Here is a 23,384-nt window from a genome sequence, read left to right on the forward strand (position 1 = left end):
CGGTCGTCATCATCGTGTAGAAAGAATATTTGTTGCATTGATTGGTCCACGGTTTTGGATTGTAGATAGACATCATCTCATCTCTCTTATTTGAAGCGTGAATCAAATTATGGTAATTACGGTCAACGCTGCGTGAGTTTTCGCGCTTTTGCTGTTCTGGCGGCACCCCCATTGATTGAGGTGAGGATTATGGACTTGTTTACCCTTTTTTTTCCCCCCCCCCCCATTTAATTGTTTTTTCTTTTGCGCTTTAATTTGCTGTTCCGCCGGCACCCCCGTAACATTCCATGCACAAAAATATTTGGCATTTGTCTTGTTTAATTATTAATTAATTAAATAATAAAAGCACATGTTATTCTTTTATCCTTTCTATCTTGATATAGAAAATAAATTATATATGCAGCAAATCAAAAGCAATTAAAGTTGGCTGTAGAGTGGCTCCTAAATATATACCCAAATATTATGACTCTCTAAATTAGTTCACCTAAACCCACCATCTCCAAGTTTTAACTCTCTAAAAGAATGCAATCCACATTAAATTCTTATTTTTATTATTATTATCTCTTTTTTTTTATCAACTGTCATGACCTAATCCAGACCTGATAAAATCTGCTTTGAAATTTAATAAAACCTACAAAATTTTATTCATAAGACATTTGTACACTTCAAAACGCGTCTTATCAATTAAAATATAAATTACTCTTTATAAATTTAATATCTCTCCCGTTGTAAAATTTACCTCGGTGTTACATTTTCAATTCTGGAAGCACATAATTACATTTCATAACACTCGAAATGAGGGCTGGATTGGTGGGTGGTAAGTGACAAATACTAGTAAATTTTTTTTTTTCAAGCAAAAAGTGGAGGTGGTGGTGACGACACCACATTTTACACAAATTTCCCTATAGAAAGAACATAATATAATTAATAGCCATCAAATCAATGGGCCCTTTACTCAATTACACAAATGAAATGCAAGTTAATAAATCAGGAGACGACACGTGCAGTAAATCGGAGGGTCGAATGACCAGAGTAACAGGTCGCTTGCCGGTTGAAAAATACACATTAATTTTTTCTAGCTCCGGATGTTCCAACACCCCACTAATTTTGATAATAGTCACAGCACCTCCAATCCCACTTATATTGTAGCAGTTTTAGTTTAAAAGACTATTATACCCCTTAGTTAATTGTACAACATTGCTAAAACAGCCATTACAATAGATATTACCATGAATTTTTAAAATTTTTACCCAATTTTTTTAAAAATAAATTAAAAACTACATTTTTTTTTAGTAATCAAGTTATTTTGTGAGATACAATTTTTTTTTTAAAAAAAATCTTTTGGAGTTTTGAACATTTTGGACAAATTTTATGATAATTGGAGTCAAGTTAGATACCAAAACATGAGATTATAAATTCAACTTGCAAAAAAAAAAAAGTTTCCTAAATATTCTAGGCAATTTTTTTTTAGTTTCTCATTAAGGAATGTTAACTATGAATTACTTTAAGAAATATGCTTATATTTATATTTAAAAAATTAGTGAAAATGCTCTTCTTTAAATATCATTTGTGAAACATAAAATTATCAAGGATGTATTTTGCTTTACATATTGAAAAATTATTGTAAAGTAATGCACTTATTTACGTGGTCCAATGTCCAAATTGCTGATGTCAAAGTTTTCTCTTTTTTTCTTTTTTTTTTGGGATAACGAAATGGGTGCTGAATGATGAGCTACAGAGCATGAAGGGATAAATGATGATTATAGATTCATGTGGGTGTGTTGGAAATTAATCCTTCCGTCAAGTTTTCCATGATTGATTTTTCATGCTTCCATTAAATTTGTCCGTTGGATTTCAGCCGAAAAATCCAACGAATAATTGCTGTTGGCTGCTAGTTACAGAGTTGCAACTTAGCGCTGCCCAAATCATATATTGGATTCTGACAGAATAAATAATAATTCCTTCCCTACTGTCGGTTCAATCGTCAGCCCCTAATTCTAAATGAATAAACAAGAGACTTAAAAACCAGTTAAATTTACATATTAATGTGGGGTGAGGGCCGGGCCAGGGTCCACACTCCCCATCCCCATGGGCATGATGAAAATTGAGTCAGTTAATTAGCATATATAGATAGGTGGTCAAATTCAATTTGTGCATGACCGATGCTATTGGCACCTTTATAAAACTCTAATGAAGCCCCTTTTTTCTGAGAAAACCCATCAGATAATTTCAAAAAGGTATTATTTTACCTTCACATACTTTATTTTCAAATATACGCTTTTGTTCTTCTTTTATTAAACCTACAGTTGAGAAATCTCTTTTCTCATGCATAAATATCTTTTTTCTAATTATGCTTCACACAAGAAGAATTCTAATGATTTGGCATTAAAAAACTCAATGACAAATCAAATACTATATTGTAAGATTCGCTCTCTTTTGTTCTCATCTTTGAGATAAAACTATACTATATTTAATCAAACCCGACATCAATAAAAGATCTTTTATTCCCAATTTTTTTCCCTTGAGTGAAGAACAAACACCCAAACTCTTAGATGAAAAAATATTATTAATTAATGTTAGGTGTTTCCTTTTGATTAAGTTGTATTTTTGTTGGCTTCTCTAAAATACGATTTTATGTAACTTTTTTGGTGCTGATAATGAATCTTGCTATGACTGAACTCTTAAAATTCATGAGTAAGGAAGAGTTTGTCATTTATGCAATAAATATAATAGTCTTTCCTGAATCATGTTGGTTAATATATATATTTTGAAATTATTAAAGAACTCTCTTTATCGTTTATATTGTTAACGGCATTCATGGAATTAAAATAAATACATTAAATTTTCTAATTATATAATGAGGTGGGGGGAGGTAAAGAAAAGGGTTTGATGAGAGTTTCAATAGGTGCTAATAGCTTCGTTCTCTATGAATAAGCACTTTTGAGAAGAAAAACTAAAATTGATGCAGTGAGCCATAGCCCAAAGTCATGCTAAAGGCCGCATTTGACCCTATCTCTATCTTTAATATTGAGTAGTCACCAATAAATCTTTGACCTATTGGTAGATCTCTCACACGTACAAAGTATGAGGGAAAGGATTCGAGCCTCCATAAAAGTATTATTGAGGTTAATTGCAGTCATTCCTACTGCATATGCAGTATTTTCTCTCATAAAATGTGAGTAAGATAGATACCCTTTAATTAATAAAGGTCTAATTGTATGATTTGTGAAGATAAAAAAAAAAAAAAGGGATGTGTTATGATAGATCTGATCTTGATTGTTCCAATAGAGTTCTTATTGTAATATACATATCATGTTAAAAAAGAAAAACGTTACCCCTTAATCTGTAGCTATTTGCTAGATATAATTAACAGTTAATTAATTTAATTACACAAATTTCATTTTCAAGGTAGACCAAAACTTTCACCAACTTATTTAATATTGCACATACTATATATGAAAAGATAAAAAAAAAATGAATAGAAATGGTTTTCCAAAAAAAAAAAGAGAGAAAAATAGAAATGGACCTTTAGCATGTGCCCAAACGCAATATCGCTGGGCCTAAGTGCGCTCTTTTCTGCAATCTATTGGGCTCCATTGGCCATCATTGTTAATTGATATTAGGTTGGTGGGTTTTACGATAAGAATAATAAAGTAAAACATCACACAACTGCACCGCGAATGAAATTTTTCTAGTTTCTACTCTCTCACTTGCACTTGGAAGTTGGAATTGCTATGAATTACGAAATAATAGTGAAGGTTATTAAAACCTTCACTAGTTCGATTCAGGATTGGGGGGAAACTTTATTTTAGATATAAATCACCACCACCCTTTTCCTTTATTTAATTTATGTTGTTAGGTTTGATAACCATTTTTGTCCATATTATGAGTTTTTTGCACGTGATTTTATTAGTAATTATGTGTTGTTAATTATCAATATTTTTTTGGGTCTAATTTTCATTAGTTTTCTTCATATTTTTCATGTAAATCAACTGGTTAATATTGATTTTCAATATGGGTTTAACGTAAACCATATCCAATATTAATTTCTTAATGAAGAATCAATATAAACTGCACTTGCATTGATCTTTAATTCGAGGCCCATGTAAATATATGTCCGTTATTTGAATTAACGATTTTTAATAGACATATGGAATGGTGTAAGTGGTTATATTTTCAGACACTTAAAAATTGATTGGGGGATTCCATTAAAAATAAATCCTGAGCTTGTGAGGCATGTACGTGAATCGTTATGGAACCACACTTTGTCACTATTTTTCTACCCTTTTTATGTCGTAAATGTGCATGTTTTTTATTTTATTTTATTTTTTCAAATTCTAACAGTTAAAACAATCACGGTGTTGGATCCAATGGTTGTAACGACACAAGAGGGACACACATCTTGCGAGCGTCACAATAATTGAAGTCAGCACCTCGAAATCGAATATATGAACTTCAGCTCGTATGTGCAAATAATTAGCATGATGTGAAATTCTAACAAAAACTTGCCGTTATTCGCAAAACAAAATTACCTTCAATCAGCTGTAAAGTCAACCAACAAAAAGTCCTCATCTTTTTTTATCTTCTTGCTACTACACCACTCAGATCCAGCCACTGTTTCTAGCCGGTATCTTTTTATTTTCATTCTTATTTTTAGGTTCTTTTTTTTTTTTTTTATAATTTTTTCTACAACTCCTCAAAACTCTTTTTTTTTTTTTCCTCTTTTGGGGAATCTCTTGATATGGCCGCTCTAATATCATGATCGGGAGAATACGCTCGTATGAAACCTATTATATCAACCCTAATAGTGGTGCGTAGAGGTCTCGATAGTCCTATAACGTAACTTTTCTGTATGATTTTCCTTTTCGTATTTTTATTTCATTTATGATTTTTTTTTAAGTTTACTGTCTAGCATGTTTTTGTACTTTTTATTGTTTTTATGATGATTTGGAGTATTCACAAGGGAAATTATTTGAATGAAATTAATCTTTGTGGAAGTAGCTGTCTTACACTTTAGCTTACGTCTTGGTAGTGTGATTGATTCATTTCCATTAATTGTCAAGCTGGATTCATAATGCGTGATAGGCCAAAACAAAAATGTTCGAAATCATTGTATCTCAAGGATTTGACAATAAAATTTAAGTTGTTTTGATTCTTTATGTAAGAATGGAAGATTTTTCACTCTACTTTACTTATAATTTTTGAAGTTTTTAATGACATAATTTATAATAGTTTCCATTAAAAAAAATATTACTCTTGCATCATGATTCATGTCATCATGCACCGTGCCTGCTACTTAATTGCTTTTCAGTAACTGTATTTTAATTACTTGAAACACAAAAAGCAGCCTCTTCTATTACAGGTGAGACTTGACTTGACTTGACTGCAATCACAAAATCAAAAAGGAAGCGAAGCCGATTTGATTAGTGATTACTGAGCTGATAATGTGGTAATTAATGCATGGTATTATTTTATATTGAAGTCATGGATTAAAATGTAATTAATTACCAATAAAGTGTTGGCTTAAATGATAATAGAGTCCCCTTAAGTGGTTTGACTGGGTTTGCTTCCCAGTTCGAGTCGCAGGGAAGTCGCCTTTATTGAAAGAACCTGTGCCTTCCGGTTTGAGCGGAGACTTCTAGTCTGGATTGTGGTACGAGCTTAAAAGTGTCTCCCACAGTTGGGGCCATTCCCAAGATACCTCGTAATTAATATAAAAAAATATAATTAATTAACTAATTAATTAAAATATGGGACTAATTAACTAATTAATTAAAATATGGGTACGGTGGCGGCGCGACGAAATCAAGTTGATAATATCGATATGATCACATACAATTCACAACAGCCAGCCGTTACGTTAGCCATCCTCCTCATCCATCCAAATCCAACTCAATAATAATAATATAATTCCTTGTTACAAAATCAAATACAACAACAACAACAACAAAATTGCATTTAAAATTCCAAATTCAATTGGGTTACGTTAATTGTGCTCGTCTCTCGTGCATGCCCCCCCCCCCCCCCCCCCCCCACTTTCTTCTTGTTAAAGCACTTGACTAGATATATATATATATATATATATATATATATATCCGACTATATATATATATATAGAGGAAATACCCTTTAGCCTTTTTTTTTTCCCTTTTCAATTATCCCGAAAGTCAATCTCGTGTATATATATATAATCAATAATAATAATGCGTATAAGGCCTCCTCTAATGCGTTGACTACTTGACAAATCTCAAATTCTATAAATCTCGCAAACGACAGTCAAGTCTTTTTGCCCGGCCCCGTGCTAAATTAATCGTATCATGTGATAATTTTGCTCAATTTATGGGTTGTTGCAACATTAATATTGTTCGCTCCTTTCTATTTAACGTAACAAATCTGGACTCATTATTCATTTAAGGTTGGAAGTGTAATCTACATATATGAATATGAGGTTAAGGTATCTTTTTTATTTAATTTGATTTGTTAAAGAGGGAAAAACAAAAAACCAAAAAGTTGAGATACGGTCTGGTCCCTTAAATTTGGGCTTTGAATATTATTATATAATCTAATTTTATGGCTTAACTAATTTGGAAATTTCAAATAATAGTTAATAGTGGCGGACAGAAAGTAGAGCATTTTTCATTTTCCTATATAATATGGGGCAAGGCAACCCCATGAAAACAGGTGAAGAAGCTGACGTGGCTGTGGATGTCAGGTGTTTAAATAATTCGATGAATTTTTTAAAGCTGGATTGGGGTACCGATTCCACTGCCACTTACCAACAACCAGCTGGCCATGGCCACCCAACTTGATAGATAAGACACGTGCGAAAAAGTTGACATTATGAGAGTCATGATTGCAAGACAACAAATTTTGCCCGCCCTGGATTTATGGGCTTTTGCAACTCCAAATGGGGGAGGTGGTATTCATTTGCATCCGTCGTTTCAATTTCGCTTTCTTCTCTTCAATAATGTTTGAATTCCCGACCAAGCAAAATCAATATTTGGTTGGTCACAATGTTTTAGTCTTACTCCTATATATCAAATCACTTTGGGAGGGAAAAAGAAAAAAAAAAGTTAAATAAGCCGAACTGATCATACAAATTTAATCACCAATGTCAAGAAAATTTATTATGGAGCTTATTAATTTATGTAATTATGTAATATTCATCAATTTTATTGTTGTTGCTTTTGTGTTATTGGTAGGGGTGACTTTAAGTATAAGCAAATAACATGGTAGTTTAGGATCCTAAATTTTGAAAAGATCTCATTTTTTGAGTACTACGTTAATAATTTTTTAATTAATAAATTTTTTAATTGATAATATTATCAAAACTATAAATACATTTATTATTGGTCTTTCCAAAAAAAAAATTAAATTCTTTACATTTTTAGTTTTATAAGAAAGCTTAATTATTTAACGTTAGAATCTTTAACTTTTAGTGTTCCTTTCAATTTTTATTAGTAACCTTATAATCTCAAAAATCAATAGATGAAAAAATTTCTTACTTTCTTCTCTACAAAGAAAATTATTACATTTACTAGTTCATTTAAAATAATAATAATAAGAAGAAGAAGATAATATTGAACAAAATTGCATTGCCATATCCTAACGATGCATTGGAAAGAGATTGAGGAATTAAAATTTCTTTCCTAAATATTAATCTTAAACTGGTGTATTAATTTTAGTAGTATTTTATTAACAAGATGAGTAGTGCTGCACATCTCAAAATATTTATCCTAAAATCTATCTAAATGACCCCGCATTCATTAATTGATTAATGAAGATAATACAAATAATTTACTTAAATTTTATAAAAAATTATTAACCAATGCATATCAATTGGATTGAATTTGAAATAAAAAAATTTAAAATGCCTATTATTACTTTAATAACATTTGATTAATCAAGTGGGTGATTGACGTCTGAAAAATGAAAACAATACAAAGATCGAGACCACTGGACCAGCACCAGTTTATTAAATCGTTAAACTTCAAATGATTTAACGGAGTCATTAATTTAACAGAAAATAGCAGAGCTAGCGGTGTCCCCTCAAATTTGGAATTTCGTTCGTACAATGGCACACTTTGCATCATCATAATAGCATTGGGTGGTGGCAGCACAATAAAAAATGTTGTTTTGAGCGGACAACAACATAAAGTCCGCGATCAAATTAATTTAAGTGCCCCACAGCCCACATCACGATTATGTTTTTTTTTTTGGGGGGGCCGGCCACATGCCATGTGTCCCTTGTTCCAGTAGGTGAGCATTTCTAATTAATTAAGGGAGTAATAATTTGAGTTGAGCAGCTCATTGAGTTCGACACAAATTAAATGTGCGTGGGCCGACGGCTGGGCGTGAAATTAATTGGTAAAATGTTAATAAGAGAGCCAAATTTGATTTGTTTCATTTCGCTCGCCCACTTCCACTTGTAGTTTCATTTCGCTTTCTTTGTGGGCACAAAGTTTGGTAAAGCCATCTTCTTGGAGCAAAAAAAAAAAAAAAGTCGTTGTATACAACTATACATGTGAAATTCATTTAAAAAAAAAAAATACCATATTGCGGTTTTTATATATATGTTCTTTTTACCCGTACGCACTCGTAGAAGATCAGTTCAAATATGTATACAAGTTGGAAATTAAGCCAGCTATCTATGATCACCAAATTATCAAATTACGTACTTTGAAAGAAAGATTATTAATGTGGAAAATTTCGCATCTTTATCGAGCAAATAAATAATAATTACGCCAACTTGTATTACATGCCAACTAACTAGCTACTAGGAATAATTTTCAGAATTTCATTTGTTTGAATAACGAATTGTATAACCTAAAACTTGTTCGCAAAATTATCCTCTAGCGACCGGAAAAGTCTAAACTGGACGATAATTTTTTTTAATTTGGAACATCTATCTCCTAACGTACCACGTAACATGTATTAATTGATGCATGTGTTTAAAATATGATTTTTGTTGATGTAAAATTTCGCTGCGATTCATTCTTTCAATATATTTATATGTACGAAGGGTTGGTGGTCCCCGCATTCAATTTGCTTCTCTTTCTCTATATATAGAAGATTGTCATTGTATTGCGTTGTGCATAAAGGAGGAACTAAAATTAAAATTATACATCGTACAATTTTGTTTCTCGTTGAAAAAAAAAAAAATTAGAATAGAGAGAGAAGCTTCTGATTGGTCTTCTTGCGGCCTCCATTAATCTTGCTCCGATTCTCCGTCAACGGAAAACACGATCAATCTTGTTCCAGGTTTGTCAATTTCATCGTTCATTCATTCATATTTTCCCAAGCACCGCGCGTGCATTTTAATTTAATTTGCTTGCTGCTATCGCCGTACTTCTTAATAATTTGATTTTGATTTTCTTCAAATTAAGTAGTTCGACGAAGCTGCTCGTTCTTCTTCTTCTTCTTCTTCTTCTAAAAACAATAATTGGGACACGAAAGAAGAAAGCTACATATACAGATAGTCAAGCCTTTTAACTTTGGCCGTGTTTTTCCAGAACTCGATCAATCGGTTGTAAATTTCTCTGTCGGCATATCTATATCACTATATGTATGTATGTATATATCTTCCACAGCACCCCACCTACGCAGTTGCTGATCATGTACTTGTGACGTTATGATATGGAAATTGAATTTGATGAATACTTTATTTATATTAGTTTTGTGTGTGTGTGTAACATATATTTAACAACTAATTAATTAAACATTTATTTAATTGGCTAGCTTCATCTAATTCATTATTGCCTTGTACCGTACGTCTTGCAACTCCCTTCTCTAAATAGCTAGCTAGCTTTCCCGATTCTTCTTCTTCTTCTTCTTCTTCTTCTTCCTCGTGGTAATTAAGCCTGATTACTGACATATATATTTATAAAAAAAAAGAAGAAGAAAATTATGATGAATTACTAATTATTTACGTAGGTATATTTAGGAAAGGAAACACATCAAGGTTATGATCAATTAAGGGAGAAATATTGGAAACGGTTAGTTAAGTTAATGGTCACATCAGAGAATCAAAGTAAGCAATTAGAGGATGCATTAGAATGATTGGTTCAATGTCACATGAGGAGTCGCTAGCTTAAAGAAGATTGGGAGAAAAAGGAAAAGGAAAAGTTCAAAAAAACAAACTCTATAATTTTGGCAAAGACGGACACATTTATGTAGAAAATATCAAATAATAATGATGTAAAGAGACTCGTCGTCGTCGGCCCAAGGGAAAGCAGCAGCTAGCTGGGGGATCACCTCACCTCCTAATCTCTGAACTTGTTTTATAATTTGACTGATGGAGATGGAAGATGGAGATGGAGTGATATATAAAAACAAAACAAAACAAAACAAAACACAAATTGGTTTATGCTTTATAGGTGTAAGTAACTATTACTTACTACCAATTATTAATTGTAGCAAAGCAACTAGGTAGCAGTACATACCCACAAAGTGATGATGGTACCTTCCCGGTTACTTCCTCCCCCAGTTTTGGATTTTATCTTCACATGCAAATGTAATTTAGTTTTGATTGATTTCCTTAATTATCTTCTTGAATTTTCTTTTTCATATATATATATATATATACACATACATACATACATACATACAATTGTACATTTTTGTAACTAATATGTTGCTCTCCATTTTCTTTTCTTTTCTTTCCTTCTCTTCTTTTAGCTTCTAGCTAGGATCTGGGATTCACCACCACCACCACCACCACCACCTACTAGTCTGCTACTGTACAACAACAAAAAAAAAGAAAAAAAAGAAAGAAAGAAAGAAGAAGAAATTAGTTGAATTCGTGGTAGCCAGCTTAGCTCAGCTTTGCTAGCTAGCTAGCTAGGCGTTTAAATAATCGATTTGATATCAAGCAAAACAAAAGAAGAGTGATCAGAGATGGGATTCTGGACGTTGTTTGAGGTGGCTTCCATGCCGATTGTACAAGTCCTCTTAATCAGCGTTTTGGGGGCTCTCATGGCCACTCAATATTGGAATCTCTTAACCGCCGACGCCAGAAGATCCTTGAACAAGGTAGCCAGCTCATTTCATCTTCATTATATATTTTCATAAATTAATTAGTTTTTCTTGCTTTTTCAATTTTGCCAATAATTAATTAATGCGCACGCAGATGGTGTTCACCGTGTTTACACCCTCACTCATGTTTGCAAGTTTAGCCAAGACTGTCACACTTGAAGAGATTATCTCATGGTTAGTTGGTTGATGCTTCTTGTGTAGTAATTGGGCCTTCAATTTGAATTATTAAATTAAGGTGCCGATTGCTGTTTCAATATTCCTTAATAAATTGTTTATATATATATATATATATACATTTGTCAGGTGGTTTATGCCCGTCAACGTCGCGATGACCTTCTTGATTGGAGGAATTCTTGGGTGGATAGTTGTCAAATTACTACGACCAAAGCCTCATCTTGAAGGCTTGGTCATCGCTACTTGTGCATCAGGTCAATTAAATTATATACATTTATTCCCATTTACCCTGACGAAACTCAATCTGCGTCTGAAAATTCAACTTTTCTCATTTTCTTTCTTTCTTCCTTCCTTCAATAAAATGAAATAGGTAACTTGGGTAATCTTCTCCTTATAATTGTCCCTGCAATCTGCCATGAGCAAGGGAGTCCATTCGGTAACCGTGATGTTTGCAGCTCCGTTGGACTCTCGTATGCATCCTTCTCCATGGCGGTAATTTAATAATGCAATCTTTTATTACCTTGTTCTGTCTTCCATTTTTTTCTTTTCTTTTTTTATAACTCTTAGTATATGTATCTCTTGGCTAATTTAATGCAGCTTGGCGGCTTCTTCATATGGTCTTACAGTTATCAACTTATAAAACAATCGTCTGTTAGGTATAAAGCACTTGCTCAGGCAGCTGAGCCTGAGGAGGTCCCCAAAGAAGTCAACAAGGACTTTGATGCCAATGCTCAAACTCAGCTTCTCAGGGGAACAACAGATGATCAAGAAGATGTTTCTGTACTTGTGGCGTCGACCAAGTCTTCTAGTGATCCCGAATGCCAAATTGTCAGACTTGAGCTCCCTTCCCTTTATTTGCTTAACATCATGTATTTTGTTTATTAATTAACTGTGTAAACAATTTATAACTGTCATCTATTGTCTCTATTAATTTGGTTAAACTATTACACCTATAAATGCAGATTGTGCCCCAGGCATCACATCTGCAAACAAGAAAAGAATCATTCTGGAAGAGGTCACTTGAATTCCTTCACCAACTTTTGGAGGAGCTACTCGCACCTCCTACACTTGCCGCCGTTAGTTTCTTCAGCCTAACTATGAGCTAAACAACTCTGTCTATATATATATATATAAAATGATGTTTACTTATCTAACTATAATTAACAGATTGTGGGATTCATCTTCGGAGCAGTCGTATGGTTGAGAAATCTTATAATTGGTGATAGTGCTCCCTTGAGGGTGATCCAAGACTCAATTGAAATACTTGGGTATGTTTTTGTTTCGGCTCAATTTTATTGTTTTGCTGGGTGGCTGGCTACAAGTTCTTTTTCCTATTGCAGGGATGGAACAATTCCTTGTATCACACTTATATTGGGAGGCAACCTCATTCAAGGTGAAAATACAACACTTTCCAACTTTCTTGTTCCATAAGAAAGCACAATCTAATAAATCGTTTCTAATAGCAGGTTACTACTAATATTAATTTAATTTCTTAATTTTGAACAGGTTTACGCTCGTCAACACTAAAGCCACTGATCATCATTGCTGTGGTTTGCGTTCGATACATAGCACTTCCTTTTATTGGTGTATGGGTAGTTAAAGCTGCTGCCGCCCTTGGTTTCCTTCCATCAGACCCTTTATACCACTATGTGTTGATGGTTCAATTCACATTGCCACCTGCCATGAATATCGGTAAATATATAAACAATAATATACACTGGCGCTACCTAGTCCTCATTTAACCTTTAAATAAAACTTGAAATGAAATGCTATATCTATGGCTTTGCAGGTACAATGACACAGCTGTTTGATGTGGCTCAAGAGGAGTGCTCTGTTCTGTTTCTGTGGACATACTTGGTTGCCGCTTTAGCACTCACTGGCTGGTCCATGGTTTTCATGTGGATCTTGTCCTAAACAGTAAATAGCCCACCCATTTGAAAAGTTGAATCCCTTGCATTCCCAAGTCTTTGGTCAATACTGAGGTCTATTATCAGATCATGAAGATCATCACAACAAATGCCACTGTCAGTGCATTCAATACATTCCTCCTATAAAGGAATTATTCATTCTTTTTTATTTTTTTCCCCTCGTCCTGTCTCTGTCTGGTTTTGAGGGGATGTTCTTTTGGTAGCAATTAGGAATATATTGTAAGAATGCAAGTACCAAAAACAAAAGAAAAAATGGAAAATTGTAATGATCTTTTTTTTTTCTCTTGATTTTTACTTTTTCAATGCTGAGTGTAGTGCTGGTGGTGGTGTTTTTTTTTTTTTTATTTAATATTTTTTGAGTTGAAATTACTCTGCACTCCCATCGCCTTTATATAAAGTCTGGTGCTCCTTGATCCCTTATTAAGAGTAGCCTTTTCTAATTGAATGTGATGACTGGCTTTCAACGAACTAATAATAATGAATGCAAAGCCACCTTTGGCTTTCATGCATGCTAATTGGCTCAACCAATATTAATTTCTTCGTTAAATGCAAAGCCCGGAACGCCAAGCATCATCTCTTGTATTATGCTTGTTAATTGCCCAGTTCTCAACCATTGTTTTCAATTACAAGAACTCGCTGATTAAAAAGAACTGCGCGAAAGATTTAATTTCCATTTATGCAATGATTAGAAGATGCAACATCCACAAATTTAGTGAACAAAGTGGGTCAAGAGAGGCCTGACGTGGACTTCCTTAGTTTTTTTCTTTTAAAGTGTAAAAGAATAAATAAAACGCAAATTCAATTTTTAACCCCCACCACTTCAAAATTCAAAAGGTTACCTTAAAATTGATATAAAATTATAACCAACAAAGTGACAATTTACAAGAAGCCGACGCGAAAAATGCAATATTCTAATAAAATTATATTTAACTTAAACCGAAGAATAAATAGTCAAAACAAAACCAATTTAAGTTTTTTTTTTCAAAAAAAAAAAAAAATATGATACAATATTCTTTGCATCTCTGCCTATCAAACAACATCCTATCCTCAACTTGGTACACTAAACATAATGGATGCAACAACACAGATCTAGTTCAGCAAAACAGAACCACACAACCATTGCTTTGTTAGTTAATTAACTAATTTGTCTACAAACAGAAAAATGAAATGGCGCACCAAAACTTCTAAATGAGGGTGAGTTGGAGTTTCGGCCGGTTTGGTTGAGGTTCCACAACCTCCATGTGAATGTTCACAGTCTGTAAAACACTATAAGAAAGATTTCCATCCATCTTTACAATCTTCTGCTGCTGCTCGTCTACATACCAATCCCCGCTTCCCTTCTGACCTCTTGGTGTCAAGTACACAGGTCCTTCTATGCCAAACCTATTTGCAAAAACACCAGTCAGTCAGTGCCACTACCACCACCCCACACACTTGCATAGTTTAGTCGGGTATTGCAGTCGATAATCAAGAACTATGTTTCTTTATGAGCTCAAATATTATATAAAAAAAATTTCTTCTCTTCAAACAAGCACTTGGACAGGTTAGAGGACATACTTGGGCACAAAGACAATAAAACCGTTGGATCTGATCTTCACTATTCTAGCCTCTGTGTCCGTGGGCCTACAAAAAAGGACAAATTTTCACACGTGTATGTCAGTTGTGAAGGGAAGAGAGGAGGAGTATCTGATGCATACCGTTTTCTGAAGTAGATGAGAGTATGAAGCTCCACTGAACCCCGACTTGCCATCTGGGCATTCCTATGCCGATAATTCAGATCTGAAGGGAAGTTTCAACAAGCAACATTATTAGAATTTAAACATGTCCAATGCACAGGCAGATCAGCAACAACATCATAATAACCAGAGCAAAATCATTAGGGCATGATGGCAGGATTTTCAGTTTCATAATTTCACTGTCACATTGGGTACGACTCTCAACCATGCAAACATGGATGCAACCAGCTAGAAATAAAATATTTTTCTAAGTGCCGCAGCATAGCAATAGAGTTTCAACAGCAAAGAAAACTTACTATCGGCTATGCTAGTAAGTTGGGGTCTATCTTGGAATACTGATGGGAGCTTGTAAATACCTAAAGATGCAGAAAGCAACCTGTGTACAACAACATCTGCCAGAGCAGAAGGTTCCAAAATCAAATTGAAAGATCTCATAAACCAGGTAAGAATTGCAAAATTAGGGCTCTTACTGACCTGCATATCTTCTTATAGGAGAGGTGAAATGAGTATATAGAGGTGCTGCAAGACCATAATGATGAAATTCTGGAGGAGTGAGGTCCCCGCTACAGAAATAAACCGCCTGATTTTCAATCCAAGACAGACACATGCTGTTCAGAGGTGGCTACATAAAACATATTTAATTCACCCAATATACAAGTAAAATACCTGTGTCATGCATCTAGTAGCCAATATCCGAATCAGCTTATTAAAATATGGATCATCACCCTGGCACGCATTAAGAAAATACAGGAGTGACAGAGAATCAATGTGAAACACAAGTAACCTGCAGCTTAAAGCCATTGCAAATAAACTAACAAAGCTTGCAGAATAATAATATACCATCTCAATGCCTTGAAAGAAACCCACATCATGAACAAACTGAAAAAGCTGGATAAGTTGATGCATACACTAACCATGAACTTAGTGACGAGGTGACTTAGAAAAAGAACTCAACAGCCAGATAAAGTAGCATGCCAATAATTAAAAGCCCATTAAGTCTTGACAAGCATATCTTGCATAGACAGCATAGTCTCTCCAAAACTGATTGAAGTATACCAGAAAACAAACTTGCAATTACATAATAGCCTTACCACAGCACGATCAAGTGAATCAGCCAGTGCTTTCGATGATGAGACATCTAAGTTGAGACCAACAGCAGCGGCAGTACGCAGCAAAGGTTCGAGCATCTCTTTTGTTGGAGAAGGATGACGCCTGCACACAAAAACAACATCAGTAGGACTTCTATTGAGTTATATTTCTCACGGTTAAACAATAGCATTTTCACTGTTCTGTCACAACCTCATACTTTAGCAGAAAAAATTATATACAATCCTTTACAGAGATGGATACACCAAATGCTACAGATTTTTGGAAAACCAAATCATTCTTGTCAAGTCTCCTGTTTTAAACCCAATTTTACGAAGAGACAAATTGATTGCCCTCTGATTCTCATGCAGCTTTGCTAATTTCAACTGCTACAATAATTAGTTTAGAATGCATTTTGTAGTTTGCAATGTATGTGTTATAAGATGCGCTATAATGCCATTTTCCCAGTTGCCCACTGCTAACAGCACCTCCTTCATGCATAAATTACCATGACTTAAAACACATCTACATCCTGCAACTCGATTTTAGTTTAGAATGAAATGGTCAGAAAGCCGTTTGCTAGTCCCCATATTGAAATATGTTACAATCAGGTTGCTAACACGCATGTTTCTAAACATTGTGAAATTAAGCAACATCTTGAAAAAAAAAAAAATGCATACATTGTTGTGGTCCTGTGGAATTGTTGGACAAATATAAATAAAATCATAATACAAAGAAGCTGGAACCAAACCAGTTATAGCATTATTATTCGATCAATCATAATGGTATTTTATAGCCTCATTCAAAAATATACACAAAGTGAACCAGTCTTTCAAGAAAGGGCCAAAAAAAAAAAAGAGAGAAAAGAAAAGGGCTGATGTATCATAACTAACTGAAAAAAACATCAGTGTACCTTAAAAGTGAACAAAGAGGGAATTGTCTAAGGATTTGTTCCGCCACTGAAACATTAGCTGCAAGCATAAACTCCTCAACCATTTGGTTTGCTTCTCGAATCTGGTACATTCCTGCAAAACATTAACAAGAAAAAACAACCATATCATTAATGTATGGTTGGATGCATGGAAAGTGATACCTAGGAGAGGAAGTAGAAAGAATAATATCAAACAAGCCTAAACTTTTTCAAATATATAGAAGTTACTTGGACAACATACCGATATCAAGAGGGTCATGAGTCTCTGTATCAATTTGAAATTTGACTTCAGCAGAAGCAAGAGTTAAAGCTCCTCTTTCAATGCGTCTCTGCCTCATTTTCTGCATAATCATATGAAACATGTTTCTCAAAGTAATCCAGACTGCAGTGCAAAGTAATTCCAATTTAGTTAATACCTCATGAGTTAAATAAGCAAGTTCCAGATACACATACCTTTGCCAAAGAATTCATATTTCTCAAATCTGTAGTTAACGGATCCATCAATCGACTACAAAAACAAAATCGAAATGCTTCAGAAAGAAAACATGACCGCTATAATTACAGAGAATATGCCAAGTGTTTCCCAAATATTGTAAAAGGGCAAAGGGCCAAGTAAGAAAAAGCACCTATCATCCATCCTAGCCTGCGCTTCAACATAAGATAATGCTGCACATGATTTGATAACACTTTTTGTATATCTTGTTGAAATAATTTCAGCTTCAGGTGTCAATTCCTGATATTTAAATAATTTCTTGTAAGTACTAATTCAAATATATGAGTAGACGTAGTTTAGTCCAATCAACATGCATGTTTCTGAGTGCTGTCTGCATGGCATGCCCATGCAAGAATGAATAAATCTCACATAAGTTATATATCTAAATGATCTTTCTAATCAAATAGTGAAGTCAAACAAAATAAAAAATGAATCAGATCAACAACACCCATCCAAGCAGTATTTATGTGGCATGACACTAGTACTCCAATCTCTAATTCCATTTGACGAACTTCAGAATCAGTAATGAAACAAATTACAAAAATGATAATGTACATATCAGTCGCAACAGAAATTCTCAAACCAAGAAAAACTCAAAAAGAAACACTAATTAAAGCTTTGTTTCAGGGTCTGCAGAAGGTACGCTTTCACCTTTTCGACCATTTATCCCAAAATAAAACAATAGGTTATTTTAGGGTCTACACGTATATCATCTTTTCCACCAATTGAAATGAAAAATAAACATTTTATGATGTCCAACCAACCATAGAGCATAACTAGACCTCTATTGAATTTTCTCCCAGGATAATTATTGCATAATCAATATCCACCCAGCCTCTTGAATTCATTAACCCCCCCCACAAAAAAAAGGAAACTTGACTTCAGAGAAGTCTAAAGAATGTTGATACGTATACAAAGTCTGCATTTGTAATTCATGCTTGTCTAATAGTTCAAATCAAGAGAGCCCCAACTGCCAAAAGTAGCTACAATATGATCAAAGTCAAAGGAACACATACCCAAATAACAGAGAAGGCCAGTCTTTCCACATCAGCCCTCAGTGAACATATATCTGCAAGAAAATTTAAACCCCAGGTGTGCTAAACAAAACTTTATATGGGATGCATGTACATGAAACAAACTTGAAAACGTCTAGACGGACAAAAAGAGGTCCATAAACTTGCCTTCTGTTAGAGGTTTAGGAAGCATGTCAATTCGGCGCTCAACGAGGTAGACAGATGTGCCCCTTTTTGAGGCCTCATCATCAAGTGGAGTCCCAGGATGAACAAAATTTGTGACATCAGCAATATCTAATTGAAACATTAAAGAAGAATACTGAAGCTTCATGCCTATCGCTTACAACAAGAATAATGATAAAAAACATATATGCCAGAGCTAACAGGTTTTTAATACAAGGTGTGCGTGTTACAAATTACAAGAATCATTAAGCTATTGAATGGATGATAAAAATAATGTAGGTAGAAATCATGTTGGTCTACCAGAATAAAATAAAGGAAATATTGAAACTCAAAACCCTTTTTCATGGTATGTTGTTGCAGGCCCTAAAAGTTTGAGAAAATAAAAACAGGCCACTGCAAAAGGCAATAAGGAGGGTTTCCAGATGGACAGGGATATCAAATGGATGCATTCAGCTACAATCACAATCTTGTGGAAAAAAAGATGGTTGGTGGGACTAGAGGACGACAACAAAGAGATACATTGATGACCCCAAAGAGGCAGCCCAGTTCGCTGAGGGCCTGGGATCTGGTACTTGGCTGTATCAAGGTCTCAAGTTCAATTCTTCTGGTGAGCTTAAAATTCCACCCTTTGTTGTCTCATGGGTCATGGGGTTGGAGTGCTCGACTAAACCCCTAGTTTAGGGCCTGGCCGGGATGGATGCATGGTCTGGGTGGATGCGGGAGTCTGGGTTACCAAAAGAAGAAAAAGAAGAATTACAGAGAGATACTGACAACATAAATTCTATGGTACTAATTCGATAAAAGTTTCAGTTTCCTAACAAAAAATCATAAATTCCATGATAACACCATTGAGATGCTCTAAAAAGAAATAGATTGCATATGTCAAATTTAAATTGCAGTGACTTTCATATCCATATTTATAATATGATTGCTAGTAAGAAATCCAGAGGATACGAACTCCAACTTCAAAATTTCCACTGGAAAGAGCTGTACAATGTAATGCATCATCAATATCCTTGCACCCTGTAACAACCAAAAGCACCAAATCCTTATATGATTTAATACATGTTCAATATTCTTATGAAATCAAGAATATTAAGTACAGACAACAGAAAACCAAAATCATAACATTTTAATCAATCTATCATCTCTTTTTCACACGCGCACACACATATAGAGATAGAGAGAGACAGAGACAGAGAGATAAAGTGAGTGAGAGAGAGAGAGAGAGAGAGAGAGAGAGTAAAAATACGTATGCTTTAAATTAGCCATATACCCGGAGGATCCACACTAAAGACACGCAGATCTCGTAAATCAAGCCTTATAGGATTGGCCAAATCTTCAGAAGAAACCGACCATGGCAATGGCGGCAAGCATGCCAAAACTTGAGTGGAAAATGGTCTAGCATCAATATCATTATCTATGAGGACCATCTGCAGCATCCACAAAGTAACTGATGTGATGTCGATCTCAAGATTAACTGCTTTTTTAACTTCTTTAACCAGCACAAAATCTCCACACACACATTCACAAAGGTGAAATCACTATTAAGTACCTCACTTTCAGTATCTCTGTCACCTATTTCTCCTATGACCCGTACATAATGGCCAAAAGGATAACGTGATTGGCAGTCCCAAGAATCAACTGCCACAATTATTCTCTTGTCCAGAAGATTCCCAAGCTGTCGAGTTTGAATCCGAATCTTAGGAATTCTTCGGTCTTTGGGGACAAATAATGCATGGGCAACACTACCACTACCGGCAGGCATGGGCATTGGCTCCAATGATCCACAATAACTGCATTGAATGATTAAATTTATAACATATATGAGAAAAGATAAAAGGTATTGAACAGGAAAACAAAATTATGCAAGCACCATTTTCACAAACAAATAAAGAAGCACAAATATCAGTCAACTTACGAATGCCAGTTTCGCTTTATAATACCGACAACACGGCCTGACGGACGACTTGGAGCAGAATTTTCACCACCAGCAGCAGCAGCGACACTTGCAGTTCTAGGAGCATCATCAGCACTACTTGGAGCCAGATGAACATCATCCTCATCTTCATCATCTGTGAGGAAGTAAGATGCTTAAAAAAAAAAATGATCGCAAACATGTGCCTGAACTCATGCAGAGAGAAAAAGAGAATCCAATAGGTAGGGGAAACTCACTTTGTCATGACCCAACCCAGACCTGGCAAGATATTGTCCGCTTTGGGCCTTAACAAGGCCCGCACGGATTTGTTCTTGGGGCGCCCATACACCCCAAAACGCGTCTTGCCAATTAAGGTGTGGATCACCCCTTATAAACCCAGCATCTCTCCCGTGCTTTGCCGATGTGGGATTCACCTAGGGTGTTACATACACCCCCCCTTGGGGACTCAGCGTCCTCGCTGAGGTGTGCCCCACCATCGCTCAAGAGGACACGCGGAGCTGCTCTGATACCATAATTTCATGATCCAACCCAGACCTGGCAAGATATTGTCCGCTTTGGGCCTTAACAAGGCCCGCACGGATTTGTTCTTGGGGCGCCCATACACCCCAAAACGCGTCTTGCCAATTAAGGTGTGGATCACCCCTTATAAACCCAGCATCTCTCCCGTGCTTTGCCGATGTGGGATTCGCCTAGGGTGTTACACACTTTCATTCGTGTGCAACTGTCAATCAAAAGCTATACCAATAGCAAATATTTGCAGTTCCTAATAGTAAGTTGCTGAGAGATAGTAAAGAGTCAGTATTTACTGAACCCTCAATTTGTTCAGTCATGCTGTATACTGTTAGGTTCTGCAAATATTTCATTATTGGTATAACTTTTGACTAACAGCTGCATGAGAGTGAAGGTGAGTTTTTCCCTGCCTAGAGGATAATCTAATGCAAAAGGGAGTCCTAACAAACATGTTGACAAATTCATAAGCTCAAGTACCTTACTAGAAGATTAGGTTTAACAAAAGAAATCTATCGACTGGAACATCTTAAGTGCACATGCATATGGAATTAATCAATTATTAAGCGTTTTTGTTAGATCTAAGAGGAACCAGAGGCACAATGGCAACAAACCTTCCTCTGCTGCTATAAATAAAGACTTCTCTTCATGCCACTGTTCTTGGGGTAGAAGTTCCACGGCAACTATGTCACAATCAAAAGCCCTATTCATGTTTGTACGTCCATAGATGATTATTTCATCACCAATACTTTCACTTCCAACATATGCTTCAAATGGATTGTAACGGTTAACTCGCAATTTTCCCTGATGGTATATTCCACGACGCAACCCAGAAGTAATCTCTGACATGGGCTTGTGCTGAACAAACACCAATAAAAAATAAAGTCTAAAAATTCCAACCTTTCAAGTAAACACATAACCATCCAAACTTTTGAATCAGAAATTTTAAAAAACAAAGAAAAAGATTTGACCCTGATACCTCTGTATAAATAACTTTCCTCTTAGATGGTCTCAAATCTTCAACATCTTCCATGTTTACATCTTCAGATGCAGGATGGACAAGCAGGTCAAGCAAATTGGGTTGACCCAATGACTTCACATACGACTCGACTGAAATAGAGATTTCAACGTTAGGCTTCATGAACAAGTAGTTCCACCGATATGCTATAATAATCATGAAAAAGTTGTAAAAGACGGCCACTATTTGAACCTTAAAGGTAATATACATACTTGTCTCAGCAAATATGCCTTGTTCAGTAGCCTTCCTCATATTTTCCCTATCATTAGTCACAAGTAAAACCTTTGTTGCATCACCAAGATGCTTCTGGTACCACTGAGTTGCCACCCGAATTGCTATATCACAAGTTCACAGAAATGCACGATACATAGAGAAACAGAAATTCCGGCTTACAAAGCAGAGATTAACTACATTAATTATTCTGAAACAAATATCATAAAAAAAATAAATTCGAACAAACCTCTATCATTCAAATCATTAGGACTTTCTTTATCCATCTTATCTACATGTGTATCCCTGGCAAGTAAGCAACATCTAGAATGTAACTAGAACCTCAAAAAAAAAAAAAGCTAGGAACTGAAGGGAAGTAAAATTGAAAAAGAAAAGAAAGTTATTATTGCTTACTTGTGAAATGTATTTGAGAAAACATAGAAATTTCTCAAAGAATTACTGCAAAGAGCTCTAATTCTATTGTAAACCGATAAGTTCTTGTTCTTAACTTCATCCAACACCACAGACAGCACCACCACGTCATCAATCGCGGGATTCTCCAGCAAATCAATCTAAAACATAAAAGTAAAAAAACAACACAGTTTCACTCAACGCGTAAAATAGAACTGAAAAAGAAAAAAAGAAAAAGCAAAAGGCAAAAGGTGAAGTATTAAAACCTGATTAAGGACGACGTTAGTGTCGACGACAAGAATCGTGGAAGCGGACAAGCGAGCGGCGGAGGAGTCGCAGGTTGAGCAAGAAGCAGCACCGCACCAAATGTCATCTCGGAGATAGACTTCTCTTACTTCCTTTTTAATTTTATTACTTTTGGTCTTCCTACTGTATGATTTGCTCTTTAACATGTTTGCCTCTCCTCTGAACCCAATTAAGATGCCTGATGTGCCTCAGCCTTCAGTAGTTTGCAGAACCTTTCTTCCTTTTCTTTTTTTTTTTTAATTAATTAATTTATTTATAATGCGTCGCTGCCGCCACTGTAACTGTGAGCCTCTGATGTGAAGACGCTTGAGAGGCGAGGAACAGCGCCTTTTTTTTGTTTTGCCCCTTCTTCTTTACTTTCTTCAAACGAATAGTCAAAACAGAAGATCAATGAAGGTGAGGGAGGGAATCGGAA

The 23,384-nt window shown here is 35.1% G+C and overlaps 2 protein-coding genes across 2 annotated transcripts; one reads left to right on the forward strand and one right to left on the reverse strand.

Annotated features, from left to right (window-relative positions):
- The first annotated feature begins 9,079 nt into the window (after positions 1-9,079).
- On the forward strand, positions 9,080-13,418 carry LOC102613314 (protein PIN-LIKES 7). The gene is made up of 11 exons (XM_006467043.4): positions 9,080-9,261; positions 10,678-11,031; positions 11,129-11,208; positions 11,338-11,462; positions 11,579-11,700; positions 11,806-12,036; positions 12,171-12,284; positions 12,376-12,476; positions 12,549-12,601; positions 12,715-12,900; positions 12,998-13,418. Exons 2-11 carry the CDS (start codon positions 10,897-10,899, stop codon positions 13,120-13,122), a joined length of 1,272 nt encoding a protein of 423 aa, XP_006467106.1. The 5' UTR covers positions 9,080-9,261; positions 10,678-10,896; the 3' UTR covers positions 13,123-13,418.
- A 615-nt stretch (positions 13,419-14,033) lies between these two features.
- On the reverse strand, positions 14,034-23,333 carry LOC102613015 (exosome complex exonuclease RRP44 homolog A). Its single transcript, XM_006467042.4, has 23 exons — positions 22,930-23,333; positions 22,667-22,824; positions 22,503-22,558; positions 22,255-22,377; positions 22,004-22,134; positions 21,639-21,882; positions 20,500-20,653; positions 20,134-20,374; positions 19,855-20,011; positions 19,533-19,601; positions 18,564-18,689; positions 18,399-18,451; positions 17,516-17,622; positions 17,343-17,397; positions 17,131-17,230; positions 16,872-16,983; positions 15,964-16,084; positions 15,539-15,598; positions 15,347-15,452; positions 15,169-15,264; positions 14,834-14,915; positions 14,694-14,759; positions 14,034-14,519 (listed from the first exon to the last, which is right to left on the reverse strand). The coding sequence occupies exons 1-23, from the start codon at positions 23,113-23,115 to the stop codon at positions 14,321-14,323; spliced, it is 2,802 nt and encodes a 933-aa protein (XP_006467105.1). The 5' UTR covers positions 23,116-23,333; the 3' UTR covers positions 14,034-14,320.
- Between the last annotated feature and the right edge of the window lie 51 nt (positions 23,334-23,384).

This window comes from Citrus sinensis, chromosome 7, assembly GCF_022201045.2.
Source record: "Citrus sinensis cultivar Valencia sweet orange chromosome 7, DVS_A1.0, whole genome shotgun sequence".
In the NCBI taxonomy this organism is placed as follows: domain Eukaryota; kingdom Viridiplantae; phylum Streptophyta; class Magnoliopsida; order Sapindales; family Rutaceae; genus Citrus; species Citrus sinensis.

What these genes read in the sequence shown, in the direction of transcription:
- LOC102613015 (XM_006467042.4), bottom strand. Translation starts at nt 23,115, where the DNA reads ATGTTAAAGAGCAAATCATACAGTAGGAAGACCAAAAGTAATAAAATT. An exon ending in GGAAAGTTATTTATACAGAG is followed by an intron (nt 21,883 to 22,003) that starts GTATCAGGGTCA and finishes GTGTTTGTTCAG; the next exon opens with CACAAGCCCATGTCAGAGAT. An exon ending in TGGCCTTCTCTGTTATTTGG is followed by an intron (nt 17,623 to 18,398) that starts GTATGTGTTCCT and finishes TTTAAATATCAG; the next exon opens with GAATTGACACCTGAAGCTGA.
- LOC102613314 (XM_006467043.4), top strand. Translation starts at nt 10,897, where the DNA reads ATGGGATTCTGGACGTTGTTTGAGGTGGCTTCCATGCCGATTGTACAA. An exon ending in CTTGAAGAGATTATCTCATG is followed by an intron (nt 11,209 to 11,337) that starts GTTAGTTGGTTG and finishes TACATTTGTCAG; the next exon opens with GTGGTTTATGCCCGTCAACG. An exon ending in GTGATCCCGAATGCCAAATT is followed by an intron (nt 12,037 to 12,170) that starts GTCAGACTTGAG and finishes CTATAAATGCAG; the next exon opens with ATTGTGCCCCAGGCATCACA.